The 19,004-nt window shown below is 53.7% G+C and overlaps 1 protein-coding gene across 1 annotated transcript in view; it reads left to right on the forward strand.

Moving 5' to 3' along the window:
- The first annotated feature begins 3,643 nt into the window (after positions 1–3,643).
- Positions 3,644–19,004, forward strand: part of NKAIN1 (sodium/potassium transporting ATPase interacting 1) — a 42,429-nt gene continuing 27,068 nt past the window's right edge. Inside the window, exon 1 of the mRNA XM_045548443.1 lies at positions 3,644–3,759. Coding sequence (XP_045404399.1) covers positions 3,706–3,759 — 54 coding nt within the window. The 5' untranslated portion in view covers positions 3,644–3,705. The remainder of the gene's footprint in view (positions 3,760–19,004) is intronic.

The following is a 19,004-nucleotide window of genomic DNA, read 5'->3' on the forward strand; positions in this document are numbered from 1 at the left end:
CCTTTTTTCCTACATCTTGCTTCATTTTCCCCACAGCCTTTCCCTGGTCCAGGGGTTAGTCATCCTTCATGGTGACTATTCCAAGTCCCTCCTGATGTCATCCCCTGCTCCCAATCCGCTCCCCCCAACTTCTTGCCAAAGATGTTTCTATCTGTTCCTATGATTGGGTTGCTTTCTCCCTTAGAACCCTGACTTCCGAGGGGTAAGGAGGGCATAAGATGTGCTGGACCCTGAAGCCAGGAAAAGGGAATGACGGGCCGGGTGCGGTGGCTCACACCTGTAATCCTGGCACTCTGAGAGGCCGAGGCGGGCGGATCATTTGAGCTCAGGAGTTCAAGACAAGCCTGAGCAAGAGTGAGACCCTGTCTCTACTAAAAAATAGAAATAAATTAGCTGGACAACTAAAAATATATAGAAAAAATTAGCCGGGCATGGTGGTGCATGCTTGTGGTCCCAGCTACTCGGGAGGCTGAGGCAGGAGGATTGCTTGAGCCCAGGAGTTTGAGGTTGCTGTGAGCTAGGCTGATGCCACGGCACTCTAGACCAGGCAACAGAGGGAGACTCTGTCTCAAAAAAAAAAAAAAAAAGGGAATGATGGCTGTTCCATCATTCATTCACCATGCATTTGCCGATTCTTGCCAAGACCTAAGCATATAGAGATAATTCATAGACAGTCGCTGTCCTCATAGAACTCAGTCCATTGGAGAAATAGAAACAAAATCATACAAATACAGAAAATCCTACTGAAAGCTATCCACGGAGGTAGCACGGGCTGCGTGTGAGCTGAAAGGAGAGCCACCTCCTCCAAGTTGTATGCAGAGTGTTGAGGAAGGCCTCCCAAGGGAGTGACAGCTGAGCTGTGATTTGAAAGATGAATGGGACTTCTACGGGCTATGAATTTGGAGGGGAAATGCATTCTAGTCAGAAAGAACAGCATGCTGGAAGCGTGGAAGTGTGAGACAGCATGGCGTGTACATTAATTCTTCAGCCTAGGACTTGAGCCCAGTGGGAATGACCGAGGGGCAGAGGCTAGTTCTGCTGAGGCCAGACAGGACATCCCTGGTCTCACAGGACAGACTTACAAGTGAGTCAGCCAGGCCTTGGAAGAGGATGTTACCGGCATGACATGACATAGTCAAGAGCCTTGCAGGACTGGTCAGAGCCCCAGCAGAATCCACTGTTATTATAAGGATTAGGTGAGATAATGTATGTCAAGAGCCTGGCTCAGAGTAAGCACTCAATGCATGGCAGCTATTATTATTATATTATTATTGAATTGCATTGTTAGCTCCGCAGAGGGAACTGGCAGAGATTCTATCTGGAAAGAGGCCCTGCAGGGGATCTGCTGGAGAATGTTACATCTGGGCTGAGCCGTATTCTTTAGTGGGAAATGGTCTCTCTGGAGAATCTGATGAAAGCTGTGGACCCTCTCCCCAGAAAAATGCACATCTGCTCCCACGACACTTTGCATATTATTTCAGGGACTACACAGACTCCTGGAAGCCTGTCTAGTCATGGAACTTGGTTGGACACAGCTGTTATTTGCCAAGCACGGCTGAGAAAAGTTCCCACTGTTATCTCAGTTTATTATTCCAAGTGAAAAACCTGAGCACACGCAGGATATTCAACTCTGAGAATATCCTGTGTGTTTTAAAATACAAAGTGGCATTCGGAGGAATCAGGGGAGGAGGGAGACCTGTGAAGAGACTATCTTGATAGTCCAGGGAGAAGACATGGCTGTTTTCGCAGGCATGCGACCTCTGCAGTCACACAGTGTTCTCCGTGGGCTTAGTTTAATGCTCTGCTATGTTGCCACCTTGAAGAAATTCTTGATTTTTAACAAGGAGCCTTGCATTTTCATTTTGCACCTGGGCCCCACAAATTATGTAGTCCGTCCTGGAAGAAGATAATGATGCATTTGAGTGCTCACTATGTGAGCAGCACACAAGTGACAGTGCTGGAATTAAAATCCAGGTTGTTGGAGTCCAGAGCTGTGAGTTTTAACTTACATAATATCATACTGCCTGCCCTGGGAGTCAAGAGGGCTAGTAAGAGTGGAGAGGAAGGAAAAGACCAAGAAACCTCTGTGTCTTCCACCAGGGCTCTCTTCACTCTTCTGCCTCCCCTTCCCTCCTGTTGTCTTCTGTATCAATGTCATTTCCTGATCTCCAAACCTAAATTATGCCCCCTTTATTCTCTCTTTTACTCTTTATTATCCTTTAAAGTACTCATCAGAACTTTTATTATGTGCTTATTTGTATATGTACTTGTTTTAATGACAATCCCTCTCTAGACTATGTGCTCAGTGAGGGCAGAGATTTTGGTTCATTCTGTTATTTGCAGTGGAGAACGTGGCACATTGTAGGTATTTCATAAATATTAGTTGGAATGGTTTACTGAATTTAATGACAGACCAGTTATCATTGTAGGGAAGCCCGAGAATGACCTTGGGATTTCCACTTGAGTGATGCTAATTGCCAAGGTGAATATAGGAAGTCAGGAGTGGGACAAGGATGACTAAATGGATTTGAGGTGTGTCCAGTTTGAGAGTTTTTCGGGGTGGCTGGAGAAGGCAGTCTTTTGCTGGCAAAACTTTTCTGACTGCCTCCCCACTGCATCCCAGGCTAGGGGCAGCCCATGGTCCCCTGGGCAGATGCTGCCATCATCCATCCCATCAGCATGCTCTTGGGAGCCTTCTGTTCCCGGGACTGTGAAACTGCATGGATCTGGAACAGTGCTGCCGGTCTCCTCCCTGGCTCCAAGGGCCGCCCCCCCTTCCCCCCCCCCCCCCCGGGAGTGTGTATGCAGTCAGGGCTCAATAAATACCAGTAGAAGGTAAGAGGGAAGGAGGAAAATGTGGCCAGACACTCGGGAGGCTGTGCTGAGAGCAGATCTGGGAATGGAAAAGCAAAAGGAGGTCCAAGTTGGAACCCTGGGGCCCTGGAGACAGGGTGGACCAAGGACTGGTCCAGCACCTGGGGAGGCCAGGCACAGGGCTAAGTGTTTTATTCACGTGACTGCATATCATCTTCGCGGCAACACTAAGGAGACACTATTGTTCCTACTCTGTTCCTGAGAAAACTGAGGCCCAGAGAGGTGACGCGATTTGCCCAAGGTCACACAGCACGTGAGCAGCGAAGTCGGGGTTTGTCCCAGGGCTGGCTGCCCCAAGCCCGCACTCTTCCCACCGCACTCCCTGCCTCTCCTCCACCCTCCACCTCCTCACCCCTTCTCCCCTCCCCTCCCGCGACGGCCCCGCCCCAGCCCTCCTCTCCCCTCCCCTCCCTCTTCTCTGTGGCGGCCGCGGAGCCACGTGGTGGGGCCGGGAAGCTGCGGCGGCCGAGCGCCCGGGCTGCTGCCCCAGCTGGGCAGTGCTGCCGTGCGCCGCGCCGCGCTCGGTGCCTGCGCTCCCGCCCCGCGCTCCCCGCCGGCCGCCCCGGGCAGGAGGCGCGCCTGACGGCCGGCCCGCCAGACAAAGGAGGCGCGGCGCGGCGAGCCGGCGCGGGCGGACGGACCATGGACTCGGAGCGCGGGCGGCCGGCCCCGGCCCTGGGGACCCGACGCTCCCGGGCCCGGCCCTAGGCGCCCGGCCCCGCCGCCCGGGACGCCCAGCGGGGAGGACGCGGAGCCCGCGCGGCGCGGAGGAGGCGACGGCCGCCGAGCCAGGGGTCGCCGCGGCGGGCGGCCCCTGCGGCCCCCGGAGCCATGGGCAAGTGCAGCGGGCGCTGCACGCTCGTCGCCTTCTGCTGCCTGCAGCTGGTGAGCGCCGCGCGCCCGGCGGCCGGGGCAGGGTGGGGCGCGGCGGGGCGCGGTCCCGGGGCGTGCGGGTGGGGTGTGTGTCTCCGCGTGTGTGTCTGGCGCGAGCGCCCGGGCGGGGGGTGGCCTGGAGTCCCGGAGCGGACGGGCGGAGCCGGCTCCTGCTGGCCGGGCTGTCTCTTTGTGTGCGCTTCTCCCCGCTGTGCCCGGCGCTCCCCGGGTCCCCGAGTGCGTCCTGCGCGCGAGTCCCCTGCCCGCCGGGCGCCTGGGGCTCCACGCGTCTGGCTCACACTGTGCGAGTGGCCTCCTGTCCCGGGATGCGCCGTGGGACTGTGGCTCTCTGGGACTGGGGGTGTGTCTGGGGCTGATCTGTGGATCCGCTGAGGTCCCTGCCGTGGGTTTCCCTCTAGATCGCTCGTTTGCTTGGGTCTCCCTTCCTCGGGTCTCTGGTCTCCGCCCCTGTGTGAGTGTTTCTCAAAGTCTCTGCTCCTGTGTGTGTCTTTCTGGGTTTCTCTGTGGCGTGTCTCTAGATCTCTGACCATTTTTGGTCCACGTTCATCTGTGTGCTGGAGTCTCAGACTCTAAAACCCTTCAGCCCTCCTTTGTGCTGTTCCTCCCTCCCTCCGCCCTCCCGGATGGGCAGTCCTGGGATGGAGCCACTTCCCTGGAGACGGTCACAGGGAGCTGCCAGGTCCTGACCCGGCCTGGACCACCCTCCCGGCTTTGGTCTGGCCACTGTGGCCTGGGTGTTCCATCAGTCATCAGGTCCACGAGAGCAGCTCCTCCGCCAGGGCTGGCACCAGTGGGCGTCAGGGGGGAATACTTGGGTGCCCTGGGGAGGGTCAGTACATCTGAGGACACTATGCCTAGCTCCAGCATAGGGAACGTGGGTCCTTGTCTCAGGGAGGCCGGAGAAGTGAATTTGGGCACTGAGGGGAGACAGCTCTGCCCTTCAAGTCAGGCCCAGCAGGTACATTCATTCGGGAGGGTGGTTAAGGAGAGGCCAGGGTGCTACCTGCCCTGGAGCTGAGGCCCAGCGCTAGGGGGTTGAAGCTGTGCTCTTCCTCCTCTAGGCAGAGGTGCCTGGGGAACTCCATGGTAGGACACGGAGCTGAGCGTGAGCTGGGGCAGCCTGAGTGGACCCCACGCCCTGGGTCTCCACTCCTGCCTGCATCCATGCGTCTTCCCCACCACGGGTGCCAACAACAATGTAGAGTGAAGCTTTGAGCCTGGATGTGCGGACCTCCTCATTCATCGTGGTTCTGTCCTCTCGGGGACACCAGCTCCAAACATGCCATCCACAGACTTATCTTCCTGGGCAGTGGTAAAAATAGCCCCAGCTCTGAAGATTGTAGCCTTGCTCCCAGCTGTAGGGACTGGGCAAGTGACTTCCCCTCACTGGGCCACCTCGCTCTGCTTGTCTGTAAAATGTTCATCCCTGAGGACTGCAGAGGGGATTAGTTAAGATCAGGTAGAGTGGAAACTCCAGAAGGGTAGAGATTGTCTGTTTTGTTCCCTGCTAAATCCCCAGCAGCTGAAACAGTGCCTGACATTCCATTAATATTTGTGAAATAAATGAGTGAATCAGTTATTTGGCACCTCCTGGCTCATAGTGGAAACACCCTTCTTTATCTGCCTTGAGGAACGTGAAATGCCAGGAAATGGGGAGATCTTTCAGAGAATTCTTTTCCTGTGTTTGTTAATTTTTAAATTTTAAACTACATTTTTTTAAATTAGAAAAGTAATATACATATATTATAAAAATGACTAAATCAATAAATAATCAAACAGGGCAGAAGATAAAAAGTAAGTTTTCTTCTCTCTCTGCCCAGTCCGCTCCCATCGTTAACAGTTTAACACTTCCTGCTGATGATGGTAGCCACGGTTAGCTTTGGAGAGCCCTGAACTAGGTGCCAGGTGCTCTTGTAATTCCACGTATTAACTCATTTAATCCTCTTAACGACCCTACAAAGTACTTGCCCAGAGTTCTGTAGGAACTAGGATCCAGGCTTCGAATGCAGGCAGCTGACCAGCATCTCCTGTTGCCTTCTTAGTTATAAAATAAGTAGTTCTGGCCCTGGTAAGTCTGGGGCCCTTGGGAGGTGCTCACGGCTCTATGGAGAAATGAGGGTGATAGGGGTAGCCCCCCTGCTACCTCTTCCTGCCTCCATAGCTCTCCCCAGCTAAGCTAAACCCACTCTTCCACTTCGAGGATCTCTCCAGCACCCACGTCCTAGCTAGGTGGCTTTGGGCAGCTTGTGAGGGTTGCGTGAGATCATTTGTGAGGTGCTCGGAGGAGGGACTTGAAAACTGGTCTCTTGGCTGTGTTGCTCTGTCTGGGCTGATTGCACAGTGGGTCCCTCCAGCTGTCACTAATCCCCAGGAGGCCCTGCTACCTGGCAGCTTCCATAGTGTGTTCCCTGGGTGTTGGAATTCACCAGCCTGAGGGGAGAAGGCTGTTAAATGTCTTTCAGCAGAAAACCTAAGAGGGGGGAACTGTGTTTTTCTTTTTCAAGTGGAGTTTAATCATACAATGAGGTAGATCAATCCTAAACACTTTTCTGTAGTTGATATAGACTTGGGTAGACTTGCTTTGTGTGAGGAAGTGGTGTGTTAGGGTGTTACAGGAGAGAGGGGAAGCAGGTAGGGACTGTGCCTTTCAGGTAGACAAGTGTAGGATAGTAATTAAGGCTGTGGAGTTTGACAGGACAGATCTGGGTTCCATTCCTGGCTTTGTCACTTCCTGGCTGTGTGATCTTGGGCAAGTTGCCTACCCTCTCTGAGCCACAGTTTTGTCATCTGTTAAATAGAGATAATATAAACCGTTCTTAATACTTAGGGTTGTTGTGAGGATTTAACCCATGTTATATATTTAGCATTATACTAGGTATGGAGTGAATACTCAATAAACTATAGCTTTTTATTATTGTCTTAATGATTCATATTATGGGATGCTTCCCTGGAATTGTTGCCCAAACATATCCAGGTACCCCCTGTATTGTCTTTTGTGAGAAGCAGCAAGTAGTTGGGCACTGAGCTGAGAGGCAGGAGGCCAGGGTTCAAGCCCAGCTCTGCTGCTGACATCCTGCAAATTTGAGCAAGTCTCTTCCCCATTCCAAGACTTTGTTTTTCCATCTGTAAAATGGGAAGAACCATTGGTCTAGCTCACTAGGATCCTGCCAGCTCCGCCTGTCTGAGCTGGCGTGGAGGTTTTGTTGCATCTTGCTCTGGTTCTGTTCCATAGAATTTGTCGGGTCCCTTGTTTTCCCGGATTCTGTTTGGTGTATCGTCTTGACAACATTATCAACGCTGTTCACTCTCTAATGTATATTCCTTTGCCTTTTTCCTCCTCCATCCAAACCCTGCCCTTCCTTCCTAGCCCACCTGTCTCCTGAAACCTTACAGGCCACTCTTCCTGGAAGGGGATGAACCAGGGAGATTTGCTCTCGGGAATCATCAATTTCTTCATCGTCATCACCATCACTCCTGGTTTAGAGTCCTGTGCTAAGCACTTTATATGCATTACCTCATTTAACCAAATGAGCATACATGTGTCAAGTCCTTGGCAAAGTGCCTGGTACATGTTAAACGATCGATAAACATTAGTTATTTTACTGTTTTTATCCTTCTTGGTATTGTAATTCCACGCAATGGGATAAATGTGTTTATTTTCCCCTTCTTCCGATGAGGAAATTGAGGCTCCTCGGGGTTGATGACGTTTTTGGAACTCACCAAGCTAGTCAATTTCAGAACCAGGATATGAGTGCTCTTCTGCCTGCAGAGCCACCGTCTCAGCCCTGTGCCACTCTGCTGCCCACATGTAATCCGAGGGTGACCTCAGGTCCAAGCCTCAGTTTCCGCATATGAAAATGATAATATCTCACTAGACTTATGCATAGTCCCTGGCTCTGTGAGCCAGCGAGCACTCAGTCATCTGTCACTGACCTTGGACACATGCGTTCACTCCTCACCCCAGTTTCTTCCTTTGTGAAAGAGGAAAAGTCAGCCCCACCTCGCAGAGTTATAGAAAGGGTTTCCTTAGCCAGGTGCCAGGCACATGGTAGGTACTCAGAAAAACATTGGTTTCATTCTTTCCCGTTCTAGAAAGCTCTTTGCCTTCTGGAAGGTGGTGGGTGAGGGAGAAAATATGTAGCTTCCAGCTGAGCTGCGAGTAATGGTGTGAAACGTGGTCAACCTGATTGATGTCGTTATTAGCGACAGTGATGGCGAAGACCAGAGGGAGATGGGCTCCGGGGCCTGCACTCCAAAGCAGCTGCCTCTGCCAGCTCCCGGCTCCTTCTGCTCTGGGGGGTTGAGCCCTCGGGCCAGGCTTCAGAAGCCAGGCTTCAGATTCGGGAGGGGAGCGTGAAATTTTCCAGGCTGCCAGCCCCTTTTGTTCCTCATCCGCCTTTGGACAGGGTGGGGCTGGGGTGATCAACTCCCTCGTGCAGATGGACAGACTGAGGCCTCACAGCCCTCAAGGCCCTTACGGGTAGGCGGAGCAGGTGGGGTGGAGAAGAGAGCCTCCAGGGAACCCGGGGATGGCCCTGGTTCTGCTGCTTTTTAAGTGGGTGTGTGGACGATTTTAAATAAGCCCCCATACATAGCAGCTGCTCTGAGATCTGGCACAGGAGTTGTTAGGAGCACTACCTCTGGAATCAGGTGGACTTTGCTGCCTTGCTGTGTGACTCCCAGAAAGTTCCTCACCCTCTCTGAGCCTCTGCTGCACCTATAAAATAGTCAGAACAACAGCTCCCACCCCGTGGCAGTTTGGGCGATTCCAAGAGCTGATGCCTGGACTGCACCTACACGGTGCCTGGCCCAGGGAGGTACTCTCTGTGGCTTGCTGTTACTTGCCTTGAGACTTCGACGAGTCACTTCATCCCCCTCTCTGCCTAGATGAGAGGTTTCAGTGATCAGGGTCCTTCCCACAAACATTCCAAGTCTTAATTTCTTTATGTGGAAAATATGGGGCTCAGAGGGAAATCATATCTGGTGGGTGCTACGAGCCAGGCACTGTGCTCGGTGCTTTATATACCTTTCTCGTTACTCTCTGGCTTATCCAAGGCCACACAGATCGTGGACACAGAGTGAGGATTCTGTCCCTGCGCGGCTTCTAGCCTGCACGCCCCTTGCTTCCCCCGTGGGTTGTGGGGTGCCGGAGTGGAAGCAGGTGGAGAGAACCAGATCTTTCCTCAGCCATAAGGGGTTGTTCCTGGAGGCCAGGTCTGAGCTGCTTACTCGAGTGCCCCCCCTCCCCGTTTCTACCCAAGCTCTGGGTTGGGTTTAAGAGAGTTATGATGCAGATTGAGAAAAAGTTACCCAGGGAAGAAACTAACCTGTATCGACAGCTGATCAATCCTCATAACCACTCTATGAGATAAGTGTGGTTTTTATACCCATTTACTGATGGACACACTGAGGCTCAGAAGAGCGAAGTGACTTGTTACTGAGACAACAGTCTGAGCCTCAGATGAGTCTTCCGGGGGAAAGGATTTGAGAACAATCATTATCAAATCTGGACCAAGCCGAGAGAGTCGGCAGATCCTCACAACATGTTCTCTCCTCTAGTCTTAAGGAGAGGTGGGTGACAGGAGGGCAGGCTAAAGCCAGAGATATGTTTTTAAAAAATAGTTTCAAGCCACGGGGATGGAGCTGGCTTTGGGCCTGGGGACCCAGACCCAGTGTCTTGCCTGCCTTCCCTGCCCAGCCTGGAGAGGGACATTGATTGATGGAGAGACCAGCAGAGAGCCTCAGGCAGCAAAGCAGACCTCCCTCACATGCGGGCCGAGTGAGCACTGGGGTTTTAGCAGAACTGATAACTGTGGTTGCAGGCTCTCCTGGGTTACTTTGGCCTCCTGGCATCGCAAAGCAGCTGGCGAATCCAGGGGCAAGGAGGTGGACTAGGAAGAGCGTGGGCTTTGGGGTCAGGCTGGGGATTTGAGTTCCAGCTGTGTCTCTTTGTAGCTGGATGACCTTGAGCAAGACACTTAACCTCTCTGAGCTTCCACTTGTACTTCTTTAAATCGGGATTATAATCGTTTGTCCCAGAGAGTTGTTGGGAAGCTCCTTTGACTTGAGATTTGCAGAGTAGGAGCTCAAAAAGGGTTCATGCTCTTGAACGCCTAGGAGATGAGACTACAGGTTCAGCAGATCTGTGTGGGGCAGGAAATGGGATGAGTGCCCTTTTCCCAACTGGTAGAAGGCAGTTGGTCTTCTCTTGGTCTTCTCTTCCGTAAAATGGGAATAATAACAGTGTCCACCGTATAGGACCATGGTGAGGGTGACCTGAGATAATGCGGGCAGAGCTATGGGCTCTGGCACCACTAAGAGGGAGTGTGAGAGGAAGGCCTGGCCCTCTCTGGGCCTCTGTAAGGGGAGAAGTTTGGACTCATCATTTCAAAGGACCGTTTCAGCCCTGAATCAGCAATGGGTTCCCTCTCTTCCCAGTGGAGATCAGAGCTGCTACCGTGGCCCACCTCGCTGCAGGCAGTGGTGGCTGATGGGGTATCAGGGCCTGGAAACAGGAAGGGACTTCTGCCTCTGATGGCCTGCTCAGGGCTTTACACCTGGGTGTCGGGTTGTCAGGAACTCAGGTGTCCTCATCTTTCCTCTGTCTGTCTATGTGTATGAATGTCTGCACTGTGCCCATTCCAAATGCCCACATGGCATATTTTGTTGTAAAATCAAGTCTCAGACCACCCAGATTCAGAGCTGGGCAGTTCTGACCCGTCTCTAACCCCTGGCCAACCACATATGAGCTTCCTGAACTCCAGAAAGACTAATTCTCTTGGTTCAGAGAGTAAGAATTGCCACCATCTAACTCCAACTAGAGTGGAATTCAGCAAATGAAGCACCCACAAAGCACCAGGCGCGATTCTAGGTGCGGAGTTACCTTAGGGTATGAAATATACCCTCAGCTGCAAGTCAGAACCCCAGAGTTCTGGTACTCACTTGCTGTGCAACTTTGAGCTGGCCCTGGCCCTCTCTGGCCCTCATTTTCCCCAGTCTGTGAAGTGAGAAATGGTGCGAAGAAGGTGTTGAACTCTGTCATTGGGTTTTCAGACTCTACAAAGGCTCTGCAGGGGAGGGAGCTGAGAACCAGGTGGTAAGCTCCCTGTCCCTGGCAGTGATTAAGAATTTAGATATAGGATGGATGACTGCTTTGGACATGTGACGGCCTAGTGATGACCCAGGTCCTGGGAACCACACCCAATGCTGGTTCTAGGTCCTGAGAGGACAGGGCCAGTAGTACACAATGGTATCTATTATGTGCTCTTACTATGTCCCTTTGCCTTAAGCATGCTCCTTCTACCCTCCCACCCCCCTCAAATCCCAGGGCCTGGTGAGCTCCTGGCACAGAAATCAGGGAAGTGGGGGTCTGTGGGAATTTTACCCCTTACCTGTTCTGGCCATGCCTGGCCCTAGAGGGGCAAAGATTCTGAGATTTTCAGGGTAAGAGTTGGCTCCTTAGCCTTTTTTTTTGGGTGGGGGGGAGGCGGGAGGGAGGTTCTGCAGCCCCAGCCTGAACCAGAGATGTGGGTTTTCAATTACACAATTAAATGCACAATTAGGCATAATTACCAGTGCTCAGAGCCCGAGACTGCTCATAATAGGCGTGTAATCTACTGCAGCCTCTGTTTATACTACTCAGTGCGCTCCCTAATGATGCCAGGATGCCTTCACACTGCACTGTTGCCATGGAGACAAGCCTGCCACCACCGCCACCACCATGCAAAACTGACAAATGGTGTTCTGGTCCCAGGCCCTTGGACCGTTTTCGAGGCCTTTGCTGCCAGCCCTGGAGTGGAGGGGCCAGCCAGGGGGGCCAGAAAGACAAGTCAGCCCTCTGTGTCCTATGACACACCCCACGGGTTCAAGCCAGGCTTGGAGCCACCAGGGAGGATGGGAGAGGGGAGCATCAGCCTCCGCAAAGCCCTTAGGCCATGAGCAAGACGGCCCAGAGGCTGCGAAAGGTCTTGGGGTTCTCCACTGATGCATCTCACACTACCTGGGAATCTGAAGTCTGGGCAGGGGGCCCTGCCTACAGCTGGTTCCCAGATAGGCCTGGCTCCGCTGTGAACTGGCTCTGTGACCTTGGGCAAGTCCTTGCCCCTCTCTGGGGCTGTGTTTCCCCATATATAAGATGGACTGCAGGGTTTCTGCACATGGTGTAGTCTAATAGAGAAGATTGATCGAGCACTTACAACCTGCCTCCTACTGTTGTAACTGCTTCCCTGGAGTAGCTCATTCATCCTCACGGCACCCCTATATGGCGGGCACGTCATTATTCCATTTTGCTGAAGCAGAATCTGAGCTGGGAGCAGTCACATCAGGCAGTGGCAGAGCTGGGGTACAAACCCACGCCCTATGCCACGCCCTATGAGACGGCAGATGACGTGTGCCATCTCATGTCATCTGCTCAACAGCCCCAGAGGTGGAACTTTGTCATCCTCATTGCCATTTCCTAGATGTGGGTGCTGAGGCTTAGAGAACTGAAGTCACTTGCCCGAAGTCACTTGCCCAAAGTCACACAGAAGGCAGTGGCAGAGCAGGGTCTGGCTAATGTCAAAAGCCAAGATTCCTGTTTCTGGCTTCTTGGTGGAAGTCATAAAGGGGTAGAAAGATTCCCTTCAATGTTGGCCTGACCCCAGCTGCTGATGAGGCAAGGAGTTCTGGGGTCTGTCAGACCCGCACTTCACTTTGAACTTGAAGGAAATTTTGGTCTAACTTTTCCTCCATCAGCCCACCCCCACTTTGATTACTAGAAGTGGAACCTATTTTTGCACTCTTTTTTTTTTTTCTGGTTCATTTCTCTGTAACTCAGCTCATTATTTGTGGAAACCTACTATGTGCGTGTCCCCAGGGATACAGATGGATCAGACATAGTGGGTCAGATCCTGCTGCTTAATGCCTGACGTTGGGCAAGTCACTTGACCTCCCCATACCTCAGTTTCATCTGTAATGAAGGTGACAGTCTGTACCTTGCAGCGTTGTCGGTGACGTTAGTAATAACTACTACAAGGTATGAAACTACGTGCCAGGCACTGGGCTAAGGTGAACCTCTGTAACACGTAATGTCATTCCCATTTAACAGATGAAGGGATTTGAGGCTCCAGAAGTGTGAGGTGCCATGCCTGGGGCCTCCCAGCTGGTGAGTGGCAGAGCAGGCATCCCAGTCCAGACCCCTTGCTCCTCCCCACCAGGTGGCTTGGACACCTGGATGTGTTGGTCACACACATGTGGTGACCCTCCCACCACTTGCCTAGAACCTCTGGCCGGTGTGTCTTAGAGAATGAGGCATTTGGATAGCGGGCACCAAAGGGGGCAGTGCTCCCCTGGTGTAGCCCAGGACTCTGGCTAGACAATTCCTCCACTGACATTCCAAAGTCTGGGTGCCCTAAGAGGGGCTGTCAGATGTCCCCTCCACCCTCACACTGCAGAGCTGGGACAACGGGAGCCCAGAAATGGTCTTTGCCTTGCTCAAGACCACAATGCAAGACACAGGTAGAGCTGGGCCTGGGACTCGAAGCCAATTTAAGATGCTTCCTGTTACCTTCCTTTCACCCCTAGCAGTCTGTTGGAGAGAAAGCCTTGGGGGCTGTGGTGTGTTTCTGTGTTTGTATGTATAGCCAGTTCCCATCTTGCCATGGTTCCATGTAGGATTTTTCCACTTGCAGTGGGTGTCGGGGTATAGAATGCATTTTGGACTTAGGACGGGCTCACTGGGACTTGGCCCCGCCGGACGTGGAGGAGCATCTGTATGCAGAACTGCGCACTGCTGCATGCCCAAGCATTTGTGGGACAGACCCTGGCACGTAGAGATTTGTGGATCAATAAACATCCCTTCCCGCTTCCTCCCTCTTCATTTATTCATGAACTCTGAACTCCTTGGCTCCAGAGAAACTGCCTGGAAGAAAGCAATTAGAGCATAATTAGAACCACTCCTAACATCAGCTCTCAGCGGCAGGGGAAGGGGGGCTGCTGGGGTGCAGGGGGTGGCCCCAAACCTCGCAGCTGCCCATTCAGCTCCTGCTCTCCCTGTGGAGCTCAGCCTCCTTAGGGTCCTGGGCACTGGAACACCCCAGGCGGGGAGTAAGGCCCTCATCCTTGGAGGCATTCAAGCGCCTGAGAAGGCCAGGGACGAGAGCTCTCTGCCTTGCACACCGAGTTAGAGATGATCTCCATGCTGTGCTGCTTGGGTGCTCTCCGCCAGGGACTGGGCCAGGCATCGCAGGAAAACGAAGAGGCACAACATGGCTCCTGCTTTCCAGAAAATATCCGTTTAGCAGATTGTGGTGAATGAAGATGAGGACAATAGGAAATGTAAATTACCTGGAGGAAGCAATTTACCAGGCAGGGCTCCATTCATTGCCAGATGATTAATAGTAAAAGTAACAGTACCAGCAGTCAATGTTTATGGAGCATTTCAGACCCCAGAGCTGCGGCTCTTCCCCGCCAGGTGTTCCGCCAGCAAGGAGAAGCCACCCAAGAGCGGGCGTTCCCCCCTCCCTGAGGAACAGGAGGATAAGACCCAGGGAGGCGCCACACTATGCTCCTCACTTCAAATGCATGTGCTCACTTGCTCCTGCGGTAACCCCAGGAGGCAGACGCTACTATAAGGAAGTTATCTCCGATGTACAGATGAGGAAACTGAGGCTCGGGAAGTGGCAAAGCCTGCCCAAGATGACACAGTGTTGGTGCAGGACTCTAACCCAGGCCTTCCAGACTTCAGATTCCTTGAACTTTGCACTGCGCCAGGTTTAGGGGTGCGGTTTGCTCTCTGCTCTCCTGAGCTTCCTCGCTGTGGGGCTTGAGAGGCTGTTTAATGTGCTCCTCTGCATCCGTCTCCTGTTGAAATGAATGCTGGAATCTTCTCACTCCTGTCCCTCTCACCCTGTGCCCGCCGAAGAGAGATGGGAGAGCCCCAACACTGGGCTTGGTCACCACCGCAGAGGGGTCACTGCTCGCATACCTTGCTTTGGCAAAGGAAGGGGAAGTCCTGGCAGATGAGTCTCTGGCCTCTTGAGGGAAGGTCACCACGGATACAGAAACCCAGGCTGTAACCAAGGAGATGGCCCCCCAGCCCTTAGGCTGTGACAAGGAGGGTGTGGCTTCATGCTGGGGAGGGGAGGAAACTGCCACATGGGGCCCAAATGGCCTGCGGAAGGGATGATGGGCCAGTGGGGTCAGAGAAGAACTTGGGGCTGTGAGGTCAGTGGTGTTCCCTCCAGGGAATGGGGGTGACGTAGCTGGGGACAGCCAGGCTTCCTTCATCCCTTACCCTACCCCACCTGAGGGGAGGTTGCCATGACAACCAGTTCCCCATCGCTGACCCTCTGTAGGACCCTGCCTCCTTTATCCAAGTGACAGGTGGTCACCCTGGCAACAGGCCCTGTGTCCAGCAGGGTCCCTGACTTCCCGTGGCCACTTCCCTTTCACATGTGAAGGTAGCTTGTTCTGCACACACACAGCCCCGTCCAGCTGGAGCGAGGGTCCGTGTCAGGCCAACTTTCAGATGTGGGCCTTTTACTGCCCCCTCACCTGGCTGCCCCGGGCGCCTCGCTGTCCCAGCTGCCCGGTGATCGTAACAAAGTACAGTTCTGATCCTGCCTCCCCTGTCTAAAACCTGCCCATGCTTCTCAAACTTCAGCATAGGTCAGAATCCCTTGGAGGGCTTGTTATGCGACAGACCCCTAGGCCCCACCCCCAGTTTCTGATTTAGTAGGTCTGGGTGGGCCCAAGAATTTGCATTTCCAGGCCAGGCTCACGCCTGTAATCCTAGCACTCTGGGAGGCCGAGGCGGGAGGATCACTCGTGGTCAGGAGTTCGAGATCAGCCTGAGCAAGAGTGAGACCCCGTCTCTACTAAAAAATAGAAAGAAATGATCTGGACAGCTAAAAATATATAGAAAAAATTAGCCAGGCATGGTGGCACATGCTTGTAGTCCCAGCAACTTGGGAGGCTGAGGCAGGAAGATCACTTGAGCCCAGGAGTTTGAGGTTGCTGTGAGCTAGGCTGAGTGCCACTCACTCTAGCCTGGGCAACAGAGCAAGACTCTGTCTCAAAAAAAAAAAAAAAAAAAGAAAGAAAGTACTCAGTGGCTGCGTGATGCTTGAATGACCCCACAAGCAGATGGAAAGGTGAATAGCCACAAAGCTTCATAGTTTATTCAGCCACTCACATGATCACCAGGTGCTCACTCTGTGCCAGGCACAGTGCTGGGTGCTGGGGGGATGTCCCTGCCCGTGTGGACTCGCACGCTGTCAGTGATCGTGTTGGGACGTGTGTGGTGAGTGCGACACAGGAAAAGAAGATAGTGAAGGATCCGAGTGTGCAGAGAGGGCTCTCAGGGTCGGTAGTCAGGGTGGGGTTGAAGAGTCTGTGCGAGCAAGGCACGCACCTTTTCCCAGACCTTAGTGCCTGTGCTCCTCCCTGCAGCCTGCCACGCAGAAACTGCCTCCCTGTTTTGCAGATCAGCTAACGGGACCCAACAGGGGAATTCACTGGGCCACAGTCACAGCCAGCCCATGGCAGAGCTGGGACTCGAATCTGGATTTGCTGATGCTGAATCCCAAGCTCTCCAACCCTGTGGGCTGCCCCTGCAGTCCAGGCACCTGTGTGGCTTGAGATTCTCCTTTGGGAATGTGTCACCAGTGAGGATTTAGCGGAGGATTTAGCGGTTTTCTCGCAACAGACATGCAGGGTTCCTGGACAGTGCCAGAGGGGTTGTAGGCGGGTGGTGGTGGTGGGGTGTCCTTACCGTGGCCCTTCTCTGTCTATCCCCTTGCCACAGGGCAAGGAGTCCACAGGGTCAGGGGACATGCCCATCGGAAATCTGTGCCCTACTCTCCCGCTCTAGACCCCACTCCAGATACTCGGGACCCCAGAGTCCCATCCTGTCAGCCCTAAGCCCACTTTCAGGGCCTGCAGGGGCTTCTCCAGAGAACAGCCTGTGTGTTGCTGGTGTGTGCACCCTTGCCCCCCAGGATGGGCAGATGTGGACGTTGCTTATGTGTGTGTCCTGGGGTCCAGACCTGTGTGTGAGGCCCGGGCCAGAAGTGGGGATGCTAGCTGGGTCCGGCTTTCCCGTATGCTGAGAGACAATGCTGACTTCTAGCTCAGAACCCCAAGAAGTCAGAGAAATTGAAATTCACAGCCTGGCTTTCCAGACCACTAGGTCTAGGTAAGAGGACAAAACATATTTTATTTAAGAATTTGTTAGCTTGGTTTGTAACTTAAACATTTAGGCACATGGTGTGGAGGCCTCCATCGGTGCCCTTGGCCTGGTCCCCAGGTCCCCCAGTGTTAGAGGAGGGTCTGGACGTGGGATGCAGGCAGAGGGTCCCCTGGTGTATGATCGGCCTCTGGTGATGCCAGCTGCTCAGCCTGTCAGTGCCCGTCTGCTGGTCAGCAGCCCCACGAGCCGTCTGAGCGGACTGCTGTCCCCAAGCTGCCACTAGCTGTCATCCTCAAGACAGGCCACCAGGGATGCAGGGATCATCCACTGAAGCGAGAGGCTGTCTGGGGCCCAGCCTGGGAGTCGCACCAGGGTTGTCGACTGTGACAGGCTGGGCCGGTTGGCGGCCGACCTATTAGAATAGGAAGTGGATGCGTGTGTTGAGGGGGGACACAGTTTACCAAGACCTGCTATGGCCAAATGCTTGAGGGACCTGCTGGGCTCTAACCCTCCCACCGCACCAGGCGAGGGTGAGATTTCCTCCCATTTCACAGAAGAGGAGGCTGAGGGGGCTGGAGTCCTGCTTCTGCCGCTCCCTGGGAGTATGAACACAGGCAAGTTGCCCAGCCTCTCTGAGCCTAGTTTCTATCTGCAAAGTAGAGATGACTGTACCTGCCTCTTAGGGCCACCCAGCAAATTCAACGAGATAATCCTTGCAAAGCACTCAGCACAGCACCTGGCACTTAGTTAAGGCTTAGAAATGGTAGCTGCTGTAGCAATGGGCGGTACAAAATCATTGTCAAGTGCTGAGAGGGCAGGTGTGTCCACCAAGCGTATAGTCATGATTGTTTGCTGAATGGAGTCCTCCCAGGCATAGAGCCCAGGGATGCAGGAGCCAGGAGGGTTCCCAGAGAACATCCTCCCACCGCTTGTTTATACTCATGGGGACACAGAGGCCCCGGGGGCCATTGTGGCCTGTAGGTCCAGTTCCTGTCTCCTTTCCTCACTGCCCCAGGAGAATGCAGGAGCCTGGCATCAGGGCCCCCCCCAGACCAGGAAGCAGGTTCTTGCCACTTCTGGGAAGGATGGAGATTGGGTGTGTCATTCCAGACAAAAATACCCGGAACAAAAATAAGCTCCCCCAGGTGGGTGGGAGCAGTTGGCTCCTCCCTGCTCAGTTTTCGGCAGCTGTGGGCAAGCGTGTGCGGCTAGAGCCGTTCACCGTGGTCTCCATGTTTCCGGGTGGGGGTTGGTGGGGAGCAGTGGCAAGGGTGCCCAGCAGTCCGGGAAGTGCCACCAAATAAGTCATAATGCCGCAGACATTCCCAAGAGATGGGGCTCAAACTTCACTGACGCTCGGTGACCTCAAGAAAGGGCCTCCCTCTCCTGCCTTGGCAAGAGGGGTCACCAGCTCTCCCAGCAGGGTAGTGAGTGCTGAACTCAGGGACTCTGGACCCAGAGGGCCTGGCTCAAACCTTGAGCAGCCGTGTGACCTTGGGCACATTACTTTTTTGTGTGCTTCAGTTTCCCATGTACAAAGCAGGCTTGATCTTATTCTGTGCCTGGCATGTTCCTGTGAGGATTAAGTGAATCAAAGCATTCTAAGCATTGGAGAGATGCTTGGCATATAGTAAGCATTGGCTATCATTCCCTCATAGTGTCATTCTGGGGATGAAATGAAATGTCCCTTGTGAAGAGCTGTGCTGAACAGATCCTTTCCTTCCGCCCCACCCCCTGCTCCTGTGCGTGGACAGCCACCGCGTCCTCCAACAGGTCCTACCAGCCACCCCAGCTGACTGCTCCACTCCCGTGTCTAGTGCTCCTCTTAACTCCCCTGTGACCTTCCCCGCCTGGGAGGATGCCGGGTGCAGGGAGGGAGAAATCCTCCTTCCTTGGCTGGGTGGGACCTGCAGGTGTGCAGGTGTCTGGCTAAGCGCTCAGGCTCTGGGGCCAGACCGCCTGGGTTTGCCGCAGCGCTGCCCTGGCTCTGAGATTTGTCCCCTCCATAGAATGATGGGGCGATGGCCCGTCCCTCACTTGTAGTTGTGAGGCCCGAATGAGTTGGGGC

Source organism: Lemur catta, chromosome 3, assembly GCF_020740605.2.
Source record: "Lemur catta isolate mLemCat1 chromosome 3, mLemCat1.pri, whole genome shotgun sequence".
NCBI classification, from domain to species: domain Eukaryota; kingdom Metazoa; phylum Chordata; class Mammalia; order Primates; family Lemuridae; genus Lemur; species Lemur catta.